The sequence below is a fragment of the Podarcis gaigeae genome (genome assembly GCF_964106915.1).
Source record: "Podarcis gaigeae genome assembly, chromosome: 5".
In the NCBI taxonomy this organism is placed as follows: Eukaryota; Metazoa; Chordata; class Lepidosauria; order Squamata; family Lacertidae; genus Podarcis; species Podarcis gaigeae.
In genome coordinates, this window is record NC_139681.1 from 54459758 (window position 1) to 54483850 (window position 24093).

The 24093-nt window shown below is 41.1% G+C and overlaps 1 protein-coding gene across 8 annotated transcripts in view; it reads left to right on the forward strand.

Annotated features, from left to right (window-relative positions):
• The window catches only part of SORCS1 (sortilin related VPS10 domain containing receptor 1), a 435672-nt gene that overhangs the window by 118196 nt on the left and 293383 nt on the right, over positions 1-24093 (forward strand). For all 8 annotated transcript variants that reach the window (XM_083741539.1, XM_083741538.1, XM_083741541.1 and 5 more), the window contains exon 2: positions 7617-7684. In XM_083741539.1, coding sequence (XP_083597665.1) covers positions 7617-7684 — 68 coding nt within the window. The remainder of the gene's footprint in view (positions 1-7616; positions 7685-24093) is intronic.

Here is a 24093-nt window from a genome sequence, read left to right on the forward strand (position 1 = left end):
ATTTTCAGGTGGAAAGATTGAGTTCCTACAGATAGGTTGTTTTGTGTTAGAAATAGCTGTGCAATCAGAAATTGCTCCCATAATGTATTTACAAAAGAAAACAACCTTGTTTTCTTCCCCCAAACACAAAGATCAGATATGAATCTGTGGTCTTATGCTTGCAGATCCTTATGATAGTCAGTGGTGTTTTTTTCTGGGGGGACGCGGGGAGACGCATACCCCTAAACATTTTGTGAATCTAAGTTTGGCCTCATTGAGGCACAATATTTCAATATGAGTAGGAAAATGAGAGTACCCCTAAACATTTTTTTAAGAAAAAAAAAAGTGATGATAGTTAATACATTTCAGAATCACATGCAAACATCCCAACATCACAAAGCTGCTTTTCAGTAGGCTTTGCCTATCTTCTGTTTCAGAACATGGGTATAACAAAGCAACATCAGAAGTGGCTCACGCCATGCATATTGTTGCTAGGGTGACCCTGTGTTTGTGGGCCTGCTGCTCTTTTATGCATAGAACCATCCCAGCTATACCTTAAAGGTTGCTCGTTCTATTCCTTAGCACAATTGATGCCTCTTCCAAACCACATGGAAAATGAACAGGGTTATAGTGACTAATCTTTCTAGATAAATGTCAGTGTAAAAGTGGCCAGAGTAGCTGCCAGGGGAAAAGAGCATTAGTGTCAGGGAAGCTTAGCCAAGCGATTAAGTGACACTATATTGGCTTGATATGGTATCCATGTTTTTGAAAGTTGTGTCAAAATAGTTGGATCCCTTGGGCATAGAGTGGAAAGTAATATGAGTCTTCTAGGAACATCACACAAAGTTGCATCCCTGTAATTCATAAAATATAGCTGTAGGATTTCTTACACTATATTCTTTATGGAAAACATGAATGCAACATCCCAGTGGCCTTTGGTCCCCTGGGTGAAGACAGAGGCCAGAGTTTGTTTCAAATAACTTGACACTGCCAACACTTTCAAAGGGGCAAGTATTGGATTTTGTGGCTTGCATTGGAACTGAAAGGCACAAGCCTTGAGATAATTATCTTCCAAAGGCACAGATTTTCATTCCCTAAAGACTTGTGGAAACAAGTAGCTTGTGCCTGTTTTGACAGCTGCCTTTTGTGATGCATGGGGAGCTTGAAATCATAAGCTGATCATGGCTATGCAAGCAACTTTGGCTCATCAGTTATTGCAGTTGGAAGTTGAGATCTCTTTCTTGGTCTGATGGGGAGGCCTAGCAGATGTACTTTTTGCTAAGGTTAGCACAATGTAAACTGCTTTGCTTGGATCTGTGTTTATGAATATTCATGTGTCATGGAACCTTGCAGATCACTTCCGGCTAGGAATTCTTCATCTGGAGGACATCATTGCTCTGTGCCACCATCTGCCCCTGTTTCCTCCCCTTCCCTTTTCATCATATTATGATTTAAATAATGGCATTGTTCTGAAATAAGGTAAAGGTAAAGGGACCCCTGACCATTAGGTCCAGTCGTGGCCGACTCTGGGGTTGCAGCGCTCATCTCACTTTATTGGCTGAGGGAGCTGGCGTACAGCTTCCGGGTCATGTGGCCAGCATGACTAAGCCACTTTTGGCGAACCAGAGCAGCACATGGAAATGCCATTTACCTTCCTGCCGGAGCGGTACCTATTTATCTACTTGTACTTTGATGTGCTTTCGAACTGCTAGGTTGGCAGGAGCAGGGACTGAGCAATGGGAGCTCACCCCGTTGCGGGGATTCAAACTGCCGACCTTCTGATCAGCAAGTCCTAGGCTCTGTGGTTTAACCCACAGCGCCACCCGCGTCCCTTGTTCTGAAATACCTGCCTCTAAGTGGCAGGTAACCACCAGGTTTTTCTCTAGATCCCATGTTGATCTCAGACATCAAATTATACATTTTATGAGAGATCAATGGTTTGAACTTCCCATTAATTTTCTTTTCTTAATGACAGCTGATAGGGAAAGGGGAAGATTTGAACCTAGGCCAAAAGTTATGTGATGAAAGTAAAGATCCCTCCACCTTTGCACTGCAGCTGTAGTTCAAAGCATTTCCCACCATACTGCTTTTAGGAGAGAAAATTGCACATGAAAATCTATCTAGGAATCTCCCATGATTTGGGCTTACAATGTCCTCTTAGTATTTGCATCATCTGTGCATGACATGTGGATAGCCAGAACACTGAAACAGTCTTTGTTGTTTGCTGGTGCATTATTCTTCAACACCTTTTGTATAAAGATGTGCCAAAACTTGAACACGAGCATCTTCAGAAGAATTGTAAAAACTAGGCTGTTTTTTGGTTGCAAAACTGGCAAATATGTAAACACTTCTGAATGCTCGAATTTTAGCGCATTTCTCACACTGCTATTTTATATACACTTCCCTTAGAATTAGTACCATTGAACTCAATAGGGTTTGCTTACAAGGGCTGGGTGGTAAAATTTTGTCTAACACATAAAATGCCATTATTTTGTTTTTAAAAAATGATTATTCATAGATGGCATTCTTAATAGTGCACCTTCTGTTGATCTGGGTAACCATGATAGATTATAAGGAAGGAAGCATTATATATAGCATGCTGAACAGTGGAAATGAGAGCACTTGATACGTTAGGGGAAAATAATTAAATTCAAATTGCTTGAATGGAAAACATTGCAGGGAGTGGGAAATGTTAAAGGACAACTACTGTATATACTCAAGTATAAGCCGACCCAAATATAAGCCGAGGCACCTAATTTTACCACAAAAAACTGGGAAAACTTATTGACTTGAGTATAAGCCAGTTCACCACACCACAAATCTGGTGGTGGTGCAGTGGCGGAGGAAGAACAAGCAGCCCTAAAAGGCTGCTTTCAGGCTGCTCATTCCTTCTCCTCCACCACCGACAGCAGCAAAGGCGGAGGAGGAAGGAGGAGCCCCAAAGGACTCTCACTTGAGTATAAGCCAAGGGAGGCTTTTTCAGCATTAAAAGTGTGCTGAAAAAGTCTGCTTATACTCGAGTATATACTGTACTTCTATTAGTTGCTTACATTATGTTGTTCCCCTCGCTTCTGCAACATGACTACAAAAGCCCCTCAAAGACCAGGGGATATGTAAGCAAAGCTTACATTCATTTTTCTTTACTTCTTCTATAGCTAGTTGTATTGTTTGATGAAATTACTGTAGATGAGAGGAATAGAAACAAAGAGAAAAAAGGGCAATGCATTATTTTTCATTACATTACCGAATTCCTTTACACCCATATTTTGACATTTAGAACAACATAATATGCATGTCTTTGTTCATTAGGGTCTTCAGATTAGCTATCGACAGCCTGGGAGAGAGAAAAAGAATGTTAAATGTAAACTAACCTTTTACAGGCTAAACAACAAAGAAGCGGAAGTAAGAATTAAAGAATAAATATTTTACATGATGGGTCCACATAGCTTTTTTTTTACTAACAATACACAAAATGAGAGCTCCTCAATGCAAACATGCATTTTGCTATCCTGTTTTCACTTTTGTCTTTGTATCAAAAAATATGTACTTTATCAGAAAAAGTAATTGGAAAAGAAAGGTTATCACACCATAGCAATAAAGTAAAAGGGGTATTATAAAAGGGGTGCATTAAAATGAAAGATGAAGGGATTACCTAACAGTTATTCAGTTTACATATTTTTAAAGATCACTGTATATTGCTTTAACATAGAAGTGGTCTAAACATGAGTAAAGCCCAAGATTTAATCTCTCTAGAATATTTATTCTTAGGCTGGGTCATTAGTATCACTTCATACAGCCAAAAAAGCATTGAAGTGATGTAGACTGCGTTGTCCTCAGCTGTTTTTCTGCAAACAGCTGTGCAGAACCAGAACTGGGTGACATCTCCAAGGGATCTACGGAAGTCATTGGACCCTAATAAATAGCCCTTTTTTCTGGAAGCTGACCCCATGGGAAAGCTATAGTTTCAGGAGATCTGACATGCCCTAACTGATCACAGCTCCTTACCCTTGACACAGCCTTCCACAATTTCTACCAGGATCCCAGGAACAGAAAGTGTGGTGAGTGTCTCTTAGTTAGGCTAGGAACAAAAATCAAGTCTGGGAACATAAAAATAATCACTGAGACCTATTCAGGAGGAGGAAACAATATCTTATAAGTCCTCTGGATCAGAGTCTTGCTAATATTCCAGGAAGGCGTGGGGTTGCCAGGGTAGCTATAAAATTGCTTAGTTGGTTTCTAACTGATCACTAGACAGAATGCTGGGCATTGCATGAGTCCAAACGAAATGTAACTAACTGCAAAATAGCACACTGAGAAGAGCTTCTGAAGATGTCTTCAGAAGCCCCCTCAAAGTGTTATTTTCTGCAACACTCTGATCAGGGGTTCTGAAGATCTGACATCTGATTTTCGGATCTTCAGAAACTCAGTTCAAAGTGTTGCACTAAATAGCAGTTTGAAAGAAGCTTCTAAAGACCTCTGTGAGCAAAAAGGTCACCTGATAAAATTCTGACATCAGATGATGGACAGGTGTGAAGCTCCACCCACCTGTCTCCTGCCTAAAAGGGGCAGGAGAGATAATTTGGGCTAGAAAAGTTCCCTACCTCTGAACTAAGACATGTGTCACCTTGGCGCAGTCTGATATTTCCAGGAATGGCACAGTTTGTAAACTTAGCTCTCCGGAAGTGCTCCTTATCACTGCCAAGATCAGAGCTCCCACCTGTGGACTACGCCCTAAATCTTCAAGAGGACTGAAACTGAAATTCAGTATAGGTTGAAACACTATCCCCCACTCTTTCTTCCTGCTGAAACTTTTTGCAACCTGGCCTGATTTATTTTTTTCAGTACAAACTTTATCTTAGCTGCTTGATAAAATGCCATTTCAAACTTGATTTTAAAGTAGTTTAATTGATGTAGTTTTAGTTGCTACTTGTTTGATTATGGACTAAGTGCTGTTTTTGCTTTTGTCTGTAAGCTGTTCTGAGGGCTCAATGGGAGCCATGTGGTTGGTAAATAAATCATAATAAATGATTGGTTCATATGGGGTTATTGGCACAATGGCAGCTGAAACAATATGGTGCCAAGCATGTAGTCGAGCACAGCAGAGATGAACAGCTAATTGCAGCTGGAAATCGCTAGTCATTCTGCTGTCCTCCATTTTCCAAACTCTGATCTACTAAAAGTTGATGACTCACTTTCATTTTAATTTCACTTTTTTTAGAGAGAACCTGAGCTTGTGCTAGGTGTCAGGCTGCCTACCACCCTGTCAGATGGCATTCCCACAGCGGGTGCGTATGCCTGACAAAGACATGTGCCAATTAAGGCTTGGAAAGTGCTAAATTTCAATCACCGCCCTCCCAGGAAAGCTTATCAGTGGCAGCAGGGCGGCTGTTTGTTGAAGATACAGAATTATGTTGCCGCTCCGCTCCCTGAATAGACCTATAAATCCCCCACTACGAAAATGGGGAAGGGAGGGGCATTTGCACATAAAGCATTTCTGGTAGTTGCTCTCCTGATACAAGACGGCAGTAAACCAAATAATGAAGTCAGGCTAGCAGTGTGCCAGGTCTCGCATCCATCTGTAACAGGAATTAAGGGCACTGTCAGCAACTCAACCTGTTAACCCGAAAAGCAGCTTAACAAAACCTCCAACAGAGATATTACTTAAAGCATGCCCATAGTTTTTGGGGACACCACTGTTTTCTATATGTTTTGGTGGTTTTACAGGGGCATGGTGAAATTACCAGAGCATGTAGCAAACTATTCCATGGAGTGTTATCTACACCAGGGGTGTCCAGGACTTTTTTCTAGCTGAAACTCACAGGAACTCAGTTCTGGCACCTTTCAGGGTGGTGCTATTGCCATTGCCATCATAAGAGAACAAGGGAGGTGTTCGTGGTGAATTTCGACACCTCTTTTTCTAGAAAAATAGTATTGTGGGTGTCTAATCTGTATCCCTCCAGTTAGATTCCTGCTCCCACCAGTCTCAGGCAGCATGGCCAATGGCCTGGAATAATGAGAGCTGTAGTTCATCAATGTATGGAGGGCTACATGTTATCCACCCTTACTATACATGACCACAATGCCAATAAGGTGGGCATGTGGCTGTGAGGGTGGGGGGAATCTGGTCTACCACAATGAAGGAATGAATGAATGAATGAATGAATGAATGAATGAATGAATGACTTTACAATAACTAGCATGGAAGCCACAAGCACACTTTGATTAAGTAATGCCAGAAGCACATCTGCACTGAAAAATTATATAATGCAGCTTTCCCTTAAAATTTCATTTAAGACTAATCTCTTTCTTTTAATTGGGTCGGTAAACCCAATTAATGGGATGCTGTGGGTGTAATTCATCTTGTTTTAAGCAAAGCATTTGACAACATGCCCCATATTTCACACCATGAACTGGTTAAATGTGGGTTAGATGATAATGCCATCAAATGGATTTCCAGCTGGTTGGAAAATGGTACTCACGGAGGGCTCATCATTGGTTGCAAGTAGGGTGCTGCAAGGCTCTGTTCTAGGCCTGGTATTCTTTGTACATTGGGATCAACGCCTCAGGTGGAGGCAATCCTTGTTAAATGTGTAGATAATCGGGGAGGAATAGCAAACATCTCAAAAGACAGAATAAAATTCAAAATGATCCTGATAAAATAGGAAACAGCTGAAATTAACAAAAGGAAATTTCATACAGACTAATGCAAAGTTCAGTTTGTTTGTTAAACAAGAAAAACTTCAATAAAAAGTTTCCAGATCATAAAATGTAACAGCTGCCATTTTAAAAGGATATAAACTAATTGAAAAAAGGTACAGAGGGGGGCAACAAAGGTAGTTAGGGGTACGGATGACAAGTCCATAAGCTAAACATGTTTATCTGGATGATAAGGCCTCAAGGTCTATCACACAGAAATGATCAATGAATGGTTATGTGCTGCCCCAGAGAGTATGGCTACATCCATTAACAGATTTCAGCTAAAATTCAGGAGAAGCATTTTATCCATAAGAGCAGTCTGATAACTGAACCAATTACAAACAGGGATTGTGGGTTCCCTTGGCAAAGGTCTTCAAGCAGCTATTGGAAAGCCATCCTTTGTTCTGCATTTCCAGCATTGTACAGGGTGCTGGACCTACAAGATCTTGTCCAACTCTATGGCTCCATACTATTTAGAAGAATATACTATACTATGGATCTTTATTAAAGTCTGTGGTTTATCTATCAGTGTTGTACAATGTGAGGGCTTATTTCTGGGGGCAGGGGGTAACTGCCAGAGTAGAAGATATTGACCATTAATTGACATGGAGCCCCTGCATCAGGTCTAGAAAAATAGTTTTAATCTGGCTCACACCATGTTGACGTTTCAACTTTATCATGTGCTTTGAGTGGTAAAGCAGATGACCCTTCCCTTTTTTCTGAGAGAAGTTGCCACATGCGGCAGACAGTGGTGAGAGGAATTCCGATGTCTGCGGACGTCTCTGCAGACACTTCCATATCAGTTAAGCAAATGCTTGAGCAATTCATTTAATTATGTTAAGCACCCATTAACAGCAGTCTAAGTCCTCCCCTGGGTCATATCAGTTCTATGAGATTCTAATTGTTAGAGAGTAACCATGATTTCCTTCTTGTGCCTGCAGGTGATTTTAATTCTGACAAAGCTGTATGACTACAACCTGGGGAGTATCACGGAGAGCTCACTGTGGAGGTATGTAGATAAGCTGAGTTAATAATTACCAACTTACTTAACAATTTGGACACTGTGGTACAGTCCTTTCATTAGATTTAATTGGATTTCTTACATGATGGAAGGTTTGCAGGTCTCTCAGAGTGGTCATTTATGGCCCTGCTCATTCTTCACACGTGAAGATGTCAGAATTGAGCCATCCTCTTCAGCTACAGTACATGATGTACTGCTGCTTTCATGTATCTGTTAATTAAAAATGAAAATTTGATTTAAAAACTGAAAGCAAAACCTAATGTTGTTCCAATTTGTAGTAATAATTTATTTCTTACAATATGGTGAGTAGTGCATTAACAAGCTCATTTTCCAATAGAATAACAGAATCCTAGAATCTTAGAGTTGGAAGGGACCCAAGGGCCATCTAGTCCAACCCCCTGCAATGCAGGAAATTTAGCTAAAGCATCCATGACAGATGACCATCCAACCTATGTTTAAAAACCTCCAATGAAGGATAGCCCACCACCTCTTGTTGGAGTCTGTTCCACAATATTAGTTAATTTCCATTTCAAGCTTAGCAGTGATGTTTTCTTTCTATTCACACTTTTCTATTCACACTGCCTCTGCTACACACACACACACACACACACACACACACACACTTACTTAACATATATATAATATTTAACTCAACTCTTACTCTTTGCTTAGAAAGCTTACATGGAGCTTTTAAAGGACTCCTGTTTAGTCACTCATTATACCTAGAGTTGCTTAACGTCAACAACAATGTAGCAATGTGTGTCCCAAACTAATTCATATAAAAGTACTGTACGTTTTTCCTTTGTGCATTCTCCCATTCCATGTTGGGAAGAAACATGCTGGTTATCTAATATTCTCTTGCATTGAGTAAAGGAATCTGAAGGACACCAACTTGAAAACAAATTCTACTATTTTTGTCAAGAAGACGGAAGTTCCAAGTGTTTGCTTTTTCCCCATTTTCCTTTGCATTTATAAATTACTACATGGTTACAGTATTAATAATAAATATGCCTACATTTATTATATCATAAATAGAAAACACAGTACAGTATAACTCTAAAAGCATGAACTTCTCCACTGCCTCACCCCTCCAGTAGATGGCAGTGCTGCTGCTGGGAGACAAGCTTCTAATGGGGGAGAATAGTACAGATGAGGTTTGGCTTGGGGCATTAGATCTTTGCACTGAGAGGGGATCTCTTCTCTTTAATCTCACTAGAGACTACCAGTAGACGTGTTGCAAAGTTCTTTCTATGAGACAACAAAAAGTGATATTAGGAAGTTTTTAAAGAGTTTAGCAATAGGCTATTGAGTGCTATTTCTATTTGCCTTGTGACATTAGTGTAGACCTTGGTGTTTGTACCTTAAAAATATCAAACAGTACATAGAAATAAAATGAAAATACCAACCTTTTGCAACCTTGAATGTTCCAAGCTTTTCCAGGTATGATGTCAATGAATGAAATAATGTATTATCTTGCATATGAGTGTTTTGATCTTGTTTGCCTATAAATGACATTCAGTTTCTGGGCTGAAGAGAACAAGGACTCCCCTCATCCCTCTTAGGTTCAGTACAGTGATATTTTCTCATTTCCCTAAGCTTTTAGAATGATGCAGGTTAAAAATAAAGCAGTATCTAAGTCCTATGGCCAATTTTTCATGTGACATTTGCAGGTAGAATTAGTTCTTTAATTCATAAAATTTGGCACATGTGAGCATGTCTTCATATTTATTTTGGATATTGGTCATTGTTTTGCAGAATCAATTGAATCAAGTCTTTAATATAAGTGGTCATATTGATATTTTAACATGTTACCTTTAAGAAGCATATTGACAAGCTGGAACATGTACAGAAGAGGGTAACCAAGATGATTAGGGGCTTGGAAACCAAGGCTTATGAGGAACGCTTGAGTGAATTGGGTATGTTTAGCCTGGCTAAGAGGAGACTGAGAGGAGATAACCATCTTCAAATACCTAAACGGGTGCCACAAGTTATAGGAAAGGAGATTCCCTCAAAAGGTGGTGAACTGTTTTCCTTGGATATTTCTAAGGAGAGCTTGGATGGCATCTGTCATGGATTCTTTAGTTGAGAGGAAATCGAAGAGAAGCACTTTTGCCTGGTGCCTAAAAATATATAATGAAAGCACCAGGCGAACTTACCTAGGAACAGCATTCCACCAATGGGGAGCCACTACAGAAAATACCCGTTCTCAAGGACAAAATTGGAAGCATCTACTTCCCATTTTATGGGACGCAGGTGGCGCTGTGGGTTAAAGCCTCAGCGCCTAGGACTTGCCGATCGAAAGGTCGGCGGTTCGAATCCCTGCGGCGGGGTGCGCTCCCGCTGCTTGGTCCCAGCGCCTGCCAACCTAGCAGTTCGAAAGCACCTCCGGGTGCAAGTAGATAAATAGGGACCGCTTACCAGCGGGAAGGTAAACGGCGTTTCCGTGTGCGGCTCTGGCTCGCCAGAGCAGCAATGTCACGCTGGCCACGTGACCCGGAAGTGTCTCCGGACAGCGCTGGCCCCTGGCCTCTTAAGTGAGATGGGCGCACAACCCCAGAGTTTGTCAAGACTGGCCCGTACGGGCAGGGGTACCTTTACCTTTACTTTACTTCCCATTTTACACTAACCAGAGCTTCCTGATATTTTTAAACTTGGGAACTATGGTTAGTTGTAGTTCGTGAACAAGCAGGAGAATGCACCATGGTTTGAGCCTGGTTGTTTGAACTAACCATCATTTAAAGAGTTCCTTTCTGTTTCAACATAATAGGGAGCTGTTGTGAGTCTAATTCTTGTGACTGTTCCATATGGAGGAGTGAAATCGTGCAGTGTCATTTAAGTAAAACCATACCATTGTTTACCTTTATATCCATAAATGCATTAATTAAGCATGGTTCCTTTCGGGTCTGGGTTTAAGGAGAAATAATGAAGCTTTTCTTCCATCAGCTATATATTTTCAGTAATGTGATTACTTGCCAGGTTTGAATCTTTCTTTCAATCACCTAGCTCTGGAAATTTAACTAAAGTGTTTTTTTAAATGGTATTAAAATTAAGAAAGTGATCCACATGAGGTCCTAGGCATCAGAAGACTCTGCTGCTACTACACAGTGTGTAAGAGGCAGAGAAGTCGATAGGCAGCTGAGCTTTTCATGCACCAGTCTCAGTGGATCAACAGGTTCTGAGTTACAAGGGTGATTCCACTTTTGAAATGAGTTATTGAGATTTCTCTCCAGCTAGACTTGGCATTAATTACACTATAATCCTCTAGGTAGACTCTGCCTTCCTTGTGCTTTTGATTTCTCTCTCTCTCTCTCTCTTTTAAAAAAAGCATTTATTTTTCTTCAAGAAAGGGAGTAAAGGTAAGAAATAGCTTGTGTGACACAGAACAATTAGTCAAGTTGGATTTGTTTATATATATTTTCTTCTTCCAATGCTCTCCCAGATATCTCCTAGATCACAAAAGGGATTAAGCTTTGAGACTCTGGAGAAAACAGTGGTTTCTGCTACTAAATAAAGATAAGCTTAAGTTTAAGATAAGTAAAACGTCAGAATAAAAGATACCATATCTGCAGGGAATTGGTGGTGGTGGCAAGGAGACGGAGGGAGGAAATAATCTCCACATTTGTAATGTGATTGAAACTGTGTGGAGACAAACATTAAAGAACTGTGATTAACCTTATCCTTCAAGGCTTTGAATGCCAACCAGTGATGCGCTCTTAATGGAACACTGCTGCAAGTGGCTAGAATGATATGTTTTACACTGCCCATCCTTGAAAGTGTGAGCAAATTCTGTCTTAAATTCACCTCAACACTTTCAAGCTAAAGGTAAGTTATCACATGCCTGTTTTTCATCTGATGGCTGCAGTTAAAGCAATGGCTTATATGGATGGGACAGCCACCATAGGTCAGGCACAGAGAGAACTATTCAGGGTGGTATTTTTAAATTGAGTTTTCAAGTTTGATTTTGACTTGGCCAACTCAAAATTTTCCCCGTTTCTCAAGACTCCCTATTTATTTAACTCTCTCACTCTTCCTGCAAGACGAACCTTCTTCCTTAGGGAAAGGGAACAATTGGTGAAGAGATGGAGAATAGGCCAAGTCCTCTCCAAGGTGGTAAAAGATGCTAAGCACACAATGATCTCATCAAGCCACATGTTCCAGTGGGAAAGTAGGCTCAGTGCATTCCATTTGACACCATGCCCCCTCCTGGGCTCCCTTCTTCTCCCCTCTGCTGCATAATACCCTCAAGACTTTTATTCCTCTTGGAGAAGAGTAGGCAGACTGACAGGTAATACAGAGGAGTAAAAGGGACGCAGGTGATGCTGTGGTCTATACCACTGAGCCCCTTGGGCTTGCTGATCAAAAGGTCAGCAGTTCGAATCCCCATGACGGGGTGAGCTCCCGTTGCTCTGTCCCAGCTTCTGCCAACCAGCAGTTCGAAAGCATGCCAGTGCAAGTAGATAAATAGGTACTGCTGCAGCGGGAAGGTAAATGGTGTTTCCGTGCACTCTGGCTTCTGTTACAGTGTTCCATAGCACCAGAAGTCATTTAGTCATGCTAGCCACGTGACCTGGAAAGCTGTCTGTGGACAAACGCCGGCTCCCTCGGCCTAAAAGTGAGATGAGCACTGTATCCCATAGTTGCCTTTGACTGCACTTAATCGTCCTGGAGTCCTTTACCTTTAGCTTACAGGGGAGTGGATGGGATAGGATGCAATTCTTGTTTTGAATTGAGAAGTTGGATCCAGCCTGTAATGGGATTGATATATTCAAGCTGTGTGTGTGTTTTACCCCTTCTCCTCAGTCACCCCATTCTGGTTGACAGTGGCAGTGGTAAGACTTTATTGTGTCAAAAAGCCCAAAGTCAGTTCCGTGGAAGCTGACATTGTTGCCTGTTGTAACTAAGCTAGCCTAACATCAAATGTTACTGTTATTTCTGAATAACAATGAGATCAATTTGGGAAAGTGCTTTTCTGTGTGTATAAAGTTGGTTGGTAACAAGGGCCACAATCTTCCAGGAAGTTTTCACATGCAGACTTCACTGAAATGAAATGTTCAGTTCCCAGTGGATTGTCTTCAGGATTTTTCTTCATGTAAGATAAATGTTGAAATGCTCTGACATTCTGAATTAGGATGAACTTTTGTTGCTTCCATTTTCTCCCTCTGCTGAGATCATTGTACCCATGAGCACATTTCAAGAACTATAGCTACTTAAAAAAATTTTCCCCAGTTTTAAAAATATAAAAAAGCAAAGTGTTAAGCAAATTGCAGAATGTTGAGATTTCTCTGTGACATACCTGCATCTGCCATAATGGCTTTGCTTCTGTGAATCCAAAGTAAAAGACATATAACCAGCATATAATGGATGACCTGCAGTCCATTCACATTTCCCTCATAGCCTATGAAAAGTTTGTCCAAAAGCATTTTTAGGTGTAGAAAGAAAGCCGAATCCCAAAAGGCAGTGAAATGCTTGCTTTTTATTTGCATCTTACATTTAGAGTGTGCATCTCACATATATAGTGTGGGGTCTCACAGGTCTCTGAATGTTATCCTATGTTTTACAGCAAGATTCTGTGGCACTTTCTGATCATCATCAATGAGGCCGTAACCTTTGCTTCACTGATGTGGTTTTATTGACATGAATACCATGGATTACAGTTTGCAGGAGCAAAGTGATCCAAGATAGAAAGGCATTTACATTTCTCACTTTCTAAACAGCTAATGGGGCTGAGAAAAGTGGCTCAAAAATTGTTACTGGAAATGGTTAACACCTTAACTCACTTTAGGCCTTCAGTTTGCGTGTACAAAGGGGAAGCAGGGGTGTGCAGAATGAGTCCCACCACTGCAGTGACTCTCTGTATGCTAACCTATTGCCTTTGAGATGTTGTTGGACTCAACTCCCATTGGTCTCAGCCAGCATGGCCAGTTAGGGAAAATGGGAGTCATAGTCCAGAAACATCTAGCTGGGTTTGCCACCCCTGCAATAGGCTAAGAACTTAGTTTAGAAAACAGCATTTCAATTATTTTTGAAAAATGAATTATTACCTCTTATGCAAACACATAGCTTTGTATGTTCAGTTTTCCTAGTAAACCTGAGGGTTTGACCTGACCTGAGGGTAGAGGTCTGAATTTGAAAGCAAACTCTGCATATTTACTCAGAAATCAGTGCTGATGTGGTCAATGGGGCTTACTGTGTTCAGCACTAGTGTCTGATGTTTATTTTTGTGCATCACTTCTGGTCTCTGTTAAGCCTACATGCAAATCCTTCCATAAAACCAACCTTTTAAAGACCTCTCCCTGTATCAACAGCATTGAATTGAATGAGACTGGAGCCAGTGATTAACCAACTTATTGAACAGGGGTCATAAAACTTGGGTTGAAATCAATTTAATACTTTAAAATTCTCCTTGGGGCTCTTAAGGTAGATTCTAAGGCTGGATGTTCAAATCTGAATATTCAGCAGTTCCCTTTGTCTTTCAAAGTGAATTGAAACACAAATTTAGGTGGTAATATCTGTTTATCAGACTTTCAGCCATGAGTCTGAAACATCAGAGAATGTGCATATTCAATGCAAATGCACTTAGTAATGGGAATTGGGCAATTCTCTCTGTAGATGCTCTGATATTATTCAGTATATGGCTTAAAGGCAGAAATACCTGCTTCATATAACTGAATAAGAATTTTCCTTTATTTGATTGTATTCTTTGTCTTGCAGCAAATCACTCTATTGAAAAATAACTTTTTGAGACCCCAGGCTCACTTATTTAAAATAACTTTTGAAACAAAAAAAGGAACAGAAATGAAGAAACATTCTTTTAATATTCCCACACTGAAACTTTGCACCTTGATGTGACGTGTCTCCCCCTGCATCTCCGAAACATTTTATTAGCAAAAGGAATGGATAGCAGATTAACAAAGATATGAAAACAAAAGGAGGACGTATCTGCTGCCAAGGAGCAACAACCACCACTGTTTCTTAACATTAATGTTAAGATTTTATTTCATGGCAGGAGTGTGCTGGGAAGGGTAGTAATTAGGCAGAAGTAGCTCACTGGGTGAAGTAGAGCCATTAACACTAGTTTCCCAGCTGTCACTTATGGGGAGAAAGGAGTCCCCAAGGTGTTGGAGAGGTCAGTGCAAAACCAATTCAGAACTCTCCACTGCTTTGCCACTCCCGTCCTCCCACCTGGCAAACAACATCTGCCGGGAAGCAAGTCTCATTGGTTTTGCAACTGGAGTAGTGCAAACAGTGCCCCAGACTCAGGTGTGACAGTCAGTGGAAGTGCAATCTCAGAACAGGAGTGGAGGTGTTACTGAGAAATAACACAATATAGCCTGAGTCTAGTTTCACTTTTATATGTCTGTTGTCTTTGTCCATGGAGTTTTCTTGGCAGGGATACTGGAGTGGCTTGCTGGTTCCTGCTCCAGGTGGAGCACGTTTAGTCCAAACTCTCCACTATGACTTGTCCATCTTGGGTGGCCCTGCACGGCAGGCTCATATCTTCTCTGAGTTGTTCAAGCCCCTTCCCCACGACAAGACAGTGATCCATGAAGGAATGAAGGAAGAAATGCAAGCAGTGAGAGATTTTACTTTTTTGGGTTCCATGATCACTGCAGATGGTGACAGCAGTCACGAAATTAAAAGGTGTCTGCTTCTTGGGAGAAAAGCAATGACAAACCTAGACAGCATCTTAAAAAAGAGAGACATCACCTTACCGACAAAGGTCCTATTGTTAAAGCTATGGTTTTCCCAGTAGTGATGTATGGAAATGAGAGCTGGACCATCAAGAAGGCTGATCACCAAAGAATTGATGCTTATGAATTAAGGTGCTGGAGGAGACTCTTGAGAGTCCCATGGACTGCAAGAAGATCAAACCTATCCATTCTTAAGGAAATCAGCCCTGAGTGCTCACTGGAAGGACAGATCGTGAAGCTGAGGCTCCAATACTTTGGCCACCTCATGAGAAGAGAAGACTCCCTGGAAAAGACCCTGATTTTGGGAAAGATGGAGGGCACAAGGAGAAAGGGATGACAGAGGACAAGATGGTTGGACAGTGTTCTCGAAGCTACCAGCATGAGTTTGACTGACTTTAGAGTTCTTTCATATCCACTTATTGGTGATGAATAATGCCACAAGACTGCCCCTCATATGTTTAATAGAAATATGTACCCTAAGAAGGCCTAAATCCAAAAATTAAAGATGAACTTCTATTTCTGAAGAAATTTCCTCACATCCAAATGTACAATATTTTTTGTTAAATTTGTATCCCACTTCCCCTCCCCCCTCCAAAAAATGTGCAAGGTGGCTAAAAGGTTTTTCCCCCCTCACAACTAATCTCCACAGACTCTTTTGAATACATTGATTTCTTCTGCACATATACCATATCAAAATCATTCAGATGAGTATCGCAAGAACCATATTCTAGATTCCAAGGAATCTGGCTTGACTCAGAAATCACTTCAATGCATTTTCCTTTGGTTGGCTGGTCTTTATAAGACATTCCGCATTAATTAGGAAGCCAATTTATTATGCATATTAAAAGTGCATTCTGTCTTGCATCCAGTCATGAAATTTAGTATTGCTGCCATGCAAATCAAGGGAACCTTGTTCCATTTGCAACAGAGGAGTCGACATGTAAATCAGAAATATGAATATTAATACTGACATTTAGTAGTCAGAAACTGTAAATTGCAGGTGTGCGTTGCTCATACAGTTTTTCAGTTCTATAACGTTTTAAAAGTTTGTTAATTCTGTTTTCAAAATGGAGCTAATAAGTCAGGTTTTGCATTACATTTACCTGTGTGTTGGTATTCTGCACAGCTGCATCATTAGAATTTGCTAGGCGAACCATATGTGGTCCTTTAAGGTGTGTGGAGCAGGGCTTGCCCTATTTTCACTAGTACAGTGGTACCTCGGGTTACATACGCTTCAGGTTACAGACACTTCAGGTTACAGACTCCGCTAACCCAGAAATAGTACCTCGGGTTAAGAACTTTGTTTCAGGATGAGAACAGAAATCATGTAGCGGCCATAGCTGTCAACGTTTCCCTTTTTTAAAGGGAAATTCCCTTATTCTGAATAGGATTCCTCGCAAGAAAAGGGAAAAGTTGACAGCTATGGTGGTGGTGGTGGGGCGGCGGTGGCATTAGGAGACCCCATTAGCTAAAGTGGTACCTCAGGTTAAGAACAGTTTCAGGTTAAAAACGGTTCTTAACCTGAGGTACCACTGTACTTGGAAATCTCCTCTCCATGTATTCTCATTGTGTGTGGTCAGCATTTCATGCTATCCCCCCCCCCAAAAAAAAACCCCTCTTGCTTACTCTGAGCTATCTTTGTGAATTGTAACTCTATCAAACTTTGCATCGTAGCAAGTTCACTGATGGCTGTTCACATTTTTCTGTTCCAGTTTTTTTCCTCCTACTGTATGGTTTTCCCGAATGAAGAAATTTTGCAGCATTTGAGGCTTTTCGTTTTGAGAAAATGCAAGTAAGAGGAGACCTAATAGAACCAGGGAAAACTGTGCATAGTTTGGAGAAGGCGGAGAGAGAAAAGATTTTCTCACTCTGCCATAACTCTATGATGTGTGGACATCCAGTGAGGCTGAATGCTGAAAGATTAAGAACAAGAGAGACAACTTGTTCAGACAGTTCAGAGGTGAGCGAAGGAGCTTTCTCCCACAAATTGGAGCAAAGCTGGCCACCAACGTGGGTGGCTTTAGAATTGGATTAGACAAATTTATGGAAGACAATTCTACTAGTTACAGTGGTTATATTTTCCTCCACTCTTGGAGGGAGTATGCTCCATAAGTGGAGTTGATGGGAATCACAAGTGGAGAGAGTGCTATTGCACTCCACTCTTCCTTTTGGGCCTCCCATTGACATCTGGTTGGCCACCATGTGAACGGGATGCTGATCCAGCAAGTTCTTCCTACATTCTTATGATCCTAACCAAACAAGGATCACATAAAATTATTATTAATAATAATAATCTTAAAAAGCAGAGACATCACCTTGCCAACAAAGGCCCGTATAGTTAAAGCTATGGCTTTCCCAGTGGTGATGTATGGAAGTGAGAGCTGGACCATAAAGAAGGCTGATCGCCGAAGAATTGATGCTTTTGAATTATGGTGCTGGAGGAGACTCTTGAGAGTCCCATGGACTGCAAGAAGATCAAAACTATCCATTCTGAAGGAAATCAGCCCTGAGTGCTCACTGGAAGGACAGATCCTGAAGCTGAGGGTCCAATACTTTGGCCACCTCATGAGAAGAGAAGACTCGCTGGAAAAGACCCTGATGTCAGGAAAGACAGAGGGCACAAGGAGAAGGGGATGATAGAGGGCGAGATGGTTGTACAGTCTTCTCGAAGCTACCAGCATGAGTTTGACCAAACTGCGGGAGGCAGTGGAGGATAGGAGTGCCTGGTGTGCTCTGGTCCATGGGGTCACGAAGAGTCGGACATGACTAAACAACTAAACAACTACTACAGCAACAAGAATTAATTATTTATTCCCCAGCCACTCTGGGCAGCTTCCAACAAAATATTAAAATACAATAATCTGTTAAACATTAAAAGCTTCCCTAAACAGGGCTGCCTTCAGATATCGTCTAAAAGTCTGGTAGTTGTTTTTCTCTTTGACATCTGGTCAAATGCCCCAACATTGTCATCTAAATGGTTATGCAGCGATGTGAAAAATAGATGTGAAAAATATGGTGTTGCCCAGGAGGTTAAGAAATCAAGCATCACTGTCTGTCTGTCAGCACTGGCCTGCGAGTAGGGATGGTCCAATATTTCCATTTTGTTCTCTCGGTTTCTCATCTTTTTCAATTTTAAGCTCAGTTCTCCACATTCCACATCGTGGTTTTTTAAAAAAAGCAGATTCTTGTGAAAATTTAGCAGCATTTTAGATATCCTAATATACACACCTTTGTATGTAATTTTACCTGATTTACACATTTTTGCAAAGCCTCATCCAACACATTTTGTGTTATTTCCATCAATGCATGCATTCTTATGCACACTTTACCCCAGTATATGCATTTTTGTACACATTATTTGTCTGCAGAACTGCATTGCGAGATTTTGTAGGGTGGCTGTGTTTCAGCTGACATAACGTTTTTGCAAATTAGGTAGGTTTGCATATAAATGCAAACTGGATGGAATCACCTTCTGCCACTACATTGCCACAAAATGGGAACAGAGACAACGTATCTCTAGTTGCTTAGGTAACAGGTTGTGCAAGTGTGTTTCCTCTTTCTTCCTGTTCTGCAGTGTGGTGGGTTCTTTGGCTACCCTTGCAGTGCCTCACCTATGAGCCTTGCTTAGGCAATGGAGAGGCATATAGTTTCTTCCTGTTCACAGTGTGTGCAATTTGCCTGTCTGCAGCCCCTGGAATGCTCAACAAAGGAGCAGAGAGGGTTTGGCTCTGAACCTGAGCACTATGTGACCATTCGATAGATGCATGTGTTTTGAAAACTCTTAGAGCAACATAGGCCAAATGTCTTCACTTATTTCCAGATAAGCAAACAATTGTGTAACAGCTGGTGACAGCCTGAAGCCTGTTTTATCTTTCCTGTGCCTTCCAATTTCTGTTGGCAGGAAAAAAGAAATGTTCAGCATATTTGAATGAGGAGACTTCCAGAATCCACTAGTATTTTGTCCAAACGAGTAAAAGGAACTGTGTCAGGTTAGTCCAGTAATTTCCAGACTGTGTGCTAGTGCTCACTAGTGTGTTATGAAAAATGAACTAAAGATTTGTGAGCTCAAATCATCCATTCACAGAGCTGGCTGCTCACTGTTTCTCTTCACTACTTCTGCCTACCTCTTTTCAGCCAGCTTTTCCAGGCCCAGGCATTTTTTCATATCTCTCTATTAGATCAGTCAACCACTCCTTATTTTGATGCACCTGAGTTCCCTGCCTTTTGATCTCTTCATGAACATTGGGCCTACCTCCCTTTCAAAATGACTTAAGCAGAAATAAAAGGATGGGTTCCTTTGAAAGTGTTTAATATCCCCATGTCAAACTTTAAAAATAAACCTGATTGGGTGTAAGTGTAAACTGTACTTCCAGTTATAACTGGGGAGGGGAGACAGAGTGTGGCACAGCTATGAAAAGTTAGGGAGACCTTCAGGCTATTCCATTGGAAGCATGTACTTTTTTCTCTTCATGTGCAGGATCTGTCCTTTTACCAAGTCCACCAAATCAGTGGGGCCCCTTTTATGGGAATACAGAAAGTTTGACTGGCCATGTTCATTAAAAGTATATATTAGCACTCTCATTGAGCAGGGGCTCCCTGCACTTTTCATTGTGCATAGAACATTCCTTGATACATATTAAAAAGTCAGAGACAGCTCCTGCTCTCATTAAGCTTTGTCGTGCATTGGTGGCCCAACATACATCTTGCGACCAGTAGATTGGAAGTATAGGGCACGGGGCGGAGCAAGGTGGTGGTGGTGGGTGGTCTGCACCGGGTGTCACCTCTGAAGGGGGTGACAGAATTATGTGTGGCACTCACCATCTGTGAGAGAAGTTGTGCTTTGGCGTTTTGACATTGCCAAAACAGTCCGCCTGCTGCCTCCCCCTCAGCTATAGGGCGGTAGGCAGACTTGCTCCCCCCCCCCCAAAAAAAAGTTGGCTCTGCAAAGAAAAGAAAAGAAAAGAAAAGCTTTGGTCAATCCAATGGGTAGATCACTGCCAGTCGATCACAGTCTCTTGGGAGTTGGACATATTGCTATAAATAAAATAACACAAGCCAAAACACAGCCCACCCTGTAGATTTAAGTATCTATCCACAGTCGCCTGCTTGTTATCAGAGGCCCAGAGTCCACATTCCTTTGTAAGAATATGTGAAATAAATTTTTGAAGGCAATAAATAAATAAATAAATAAAGTTTCAGTGTGTGTGTGTGGGGGGGGGGGGGTTGACAAGAAATTTTCCGCACCAGGTACCACATGCCCTTGCTACGCCATTGGTAGGGCATGCCATATTTTTATTTGTTTTCCTAAATCTTTGTCTTCATTTACTGAAACTCATGCTGCTGTCCTGCTGCCAATTGCACGCACGTGGATAGCCACAATCCCTGAAGCAATGTCTCCCAACACTCTCCCCAACCCCAAGGACAACTTGACAATTGCTAATGGTCTTGACAGACTACTGAATGATTTTGGTGCCCATTGTAGCAATTGCAATGCATTGTACTACATGGGTTATAATTGTGTTTTAATTACTATCTTTTGTTTCTTATACAGTGGTACCTCGGGTTACATACACTTCAGGTTATATACGCTTCAGGTTACAGACTCCGCTAACCTAGAAATAGTGCTTCAGGTTAAGAACTTTGCTTCAGGATGAGAACAGAAATCGTGCTCTGGCGGCACAGCTGCAGCAGGAGGCTCCATTAGCTAAAGTGGTGCTTCAGGTTAAGAACTGTTTCAGGTTAAGTATGGACTTCTGGAACGAATTAAGTACTTAACCCGAGGTACCATTGCATTATACTTTATTGTATTAAAATTTGCATTCCATAGAATAAAGCAATAATTGTTTTTTTAAAAATCAATATTAATGTTTAATGCAGACATGCCACAAACCACCCAAATGAAGATCCTGGATCACTGCTGGTCCACGGAGCACAATTTGGGAAGTCCTGCCCTGTAGCATCATCACTCATTGCAGGATTACATTCAAAGGCTGACTGACACCATAGATTCCTCTTAATGTACCATGCTCCCGCTGAGCATATTTTTTCACAACCTGTGCATGGATGTAATAAAAGGTACTTATACAAAGTCACCTTCTGCTTCCATTGAACTAGATGTGTGTATTGAAACCCTAATATACACCCTGCTGTCACTACATGGGGAAGTGAGACGTAATTAAGACTGAGTTTAGCACGTTTATAATGTGATTGAAAACATGCTATTGACACAATTAATTGTGTACTCCCCTGTCCCTGCCTGCACTGCTCCCACAGAGCATAAAACACTCCTCCCAGATTGTCTGATATGTGCACATATTCTGACAATAAACTTAGATGTGTATGGGGTTTTTTTAAGCTTTGATCTTAGGAAGCAGCTTTAATGGAACTAAAAATGTGCAAAATTTATAAGTAGCACTCAAGCCAATATTTGAGGAAAGTGTCGAATTCAATGACCCCGACAGAGCGAAATGGAAAGCAAATCTGTGTACACTTTTGTTTCCAAACTTTTGCATAGCAATTGAGGTCAAAGTACTTTTTGTTAAGATTCTCATGACTTGAAATGTCACCAAAGGACATAATGAAAGCAGCTTTGAGGCCTTGAGCTTAAAAGAATCCCACTCCCTAAGAAGAAAAGAACCCATTTACTTATTTATTTATGTACCTGACGCTGAAGGGGCAATTTATTTGAAAGGATAAGCAAAATTGTATAGAGCTACATTTTCCATCATGGTTAAAAAAGAGAGAATGCTTTAACTAAATTAAGACAAATGGCACAGATGACGTTGACTTGAACTGAACTGAACAACAGGCTAAGCAGTAGATCTAAGCAACTAGCTTATAATTAAATATTAACAACTAAAGCAGCACTTTTATGCCATTACCCAATGAGTTGCAGCACTGAGGAAATGCTGGTTCTATGACCAATCCCACAATGCCATCAGAGTCATTGGCACAAAGCCACATCTCCCAACATTTCCCTTTTCTTCCCTTTGCAGCAAGATCCAGTTCACCATATCCCATGTTCCTCTCTGCCTGGGAGTAGGGATGAGGGATGATTTCGGTTCACTCCATATTTTAGACTGAATCTCCTGTTCCACACCCAGTGGACTTTTGCTAGACTGGAATATAAAGATGCATACAAAGTTGTATGCCTAAGAACCTTTCCAACCTGGTCAACTCCAAATTACTACTTTTTTTTTTTTTTGCAAGGTGGTCTGGGGGCTCCCCTAATTCTTTTTTATTTATTATTATCATCGCTTTTTTGCTTTTAAACCACTCCTAACTCCTTGCAGCAGCTAGAAAGAGTTGTGCTTGCTGTGCTTGTTCAAAACCTTTCAGTAAAAAGCACCTGAAAGTGACAGTCCATTATGATGTGCCACCCCCACCTGGGTAATCGTATGGAGAAAAAGATGACTGCCCCACATAGCTAATTGTACAGCCAACCTTTTCCCTGCACAATTACCCAGGAAGGGAAGGCACGTCATAACATTCCTCCGTTTCCAGGGGCTTTTTGCTCAAACACTGCAGCAAACACTACAATTTCTATCTGCTGTGAGCAGATAAGAACTGCTTAAAAGCATGCAAGAAAGAACCAGGGAGCCGTCAGACCACCTCATACACACTTCTAAATAAATTTTTGAAGTGCAAGGGTCAAATTGGATTGGCCCCTTGTTGGATGCTATGTACTATGCCATTCTTAAGTTAGGTTCCTTTTAGTCTGGTAATGGACTGAAAACCAGAAATAACTAACTAACTAACTAAATAAACAAGCAAGCCAGCTATATTCCAGCAAACACCTATACAATAGAAGCCAGTAGTACATTGGGTTTTGAAACCAATTATCTCATTTCCTAGGGCTTTTTTTGTACAGTTTGTATTGCAATGTTCATTCAATTCTGTTTGTAAGACACCAATGCAACTGAGATTTAGAAGACTGTGTGAATGCTGGACACCATCCATCCATAGGGTTTACTGTGCGTGTCACATGGCAGTGAAAGGGTCCTGCAAAAACCATGTGAAGCTTTTGTTGCCCATGGGCCTTGCACAGGTAAAATACAAATAAGGTGTTCCCAGTGTGTGTCCAACAGATTGTTCACTGTTCTGTTCATAGGCTTCTTTTTGTTAAAACGAGACAGCACCACAGCCCTTGTGATTAAATCTTAATGCCTTTAACATGTGCATCTTCAATATTTTTCTGTGATGAGATGGCATGACAGTTAAACATCAAATTTTGCAAACAATTAGTGTTCAGCTATTTGGATCTGATATGTGTCACTTTCCTAAAGTATAATTGTTCATCCCTTTACAGTCATATGTGTTTGATTTTCTTAAAGAAGCAGAGATTCTGTCTTCATCAATGAGTCTCCCCCAGTGGTGGCTGGTAGCCCCTGGGCCTGGTGGAGTGGCCTGTGTTCAAGGAGGTCATGTGGGCAGGACCAAAAGTGGGGCCAAATTGCTCTTCTTTTCTTCCCATCTTTACCCCGGCAAAGGTGTGGATTGATAAATCACAACCAGGTGCATTATGATTGTACCTCCTTGCTTCCTGTTATGATCAGGCTACGGTTCTGCTATTAGTGCTTGGATGCACAAGGCAAAGTTGCAGACTGGATTGCAAGCACAGTTGAAAGCTGAGGCTGCAAGACTGCATTAAGTAGATAGAAGGTTGGCTGCCAGATATTAGTCATGCTGAAATCCGTCATGCTTCAG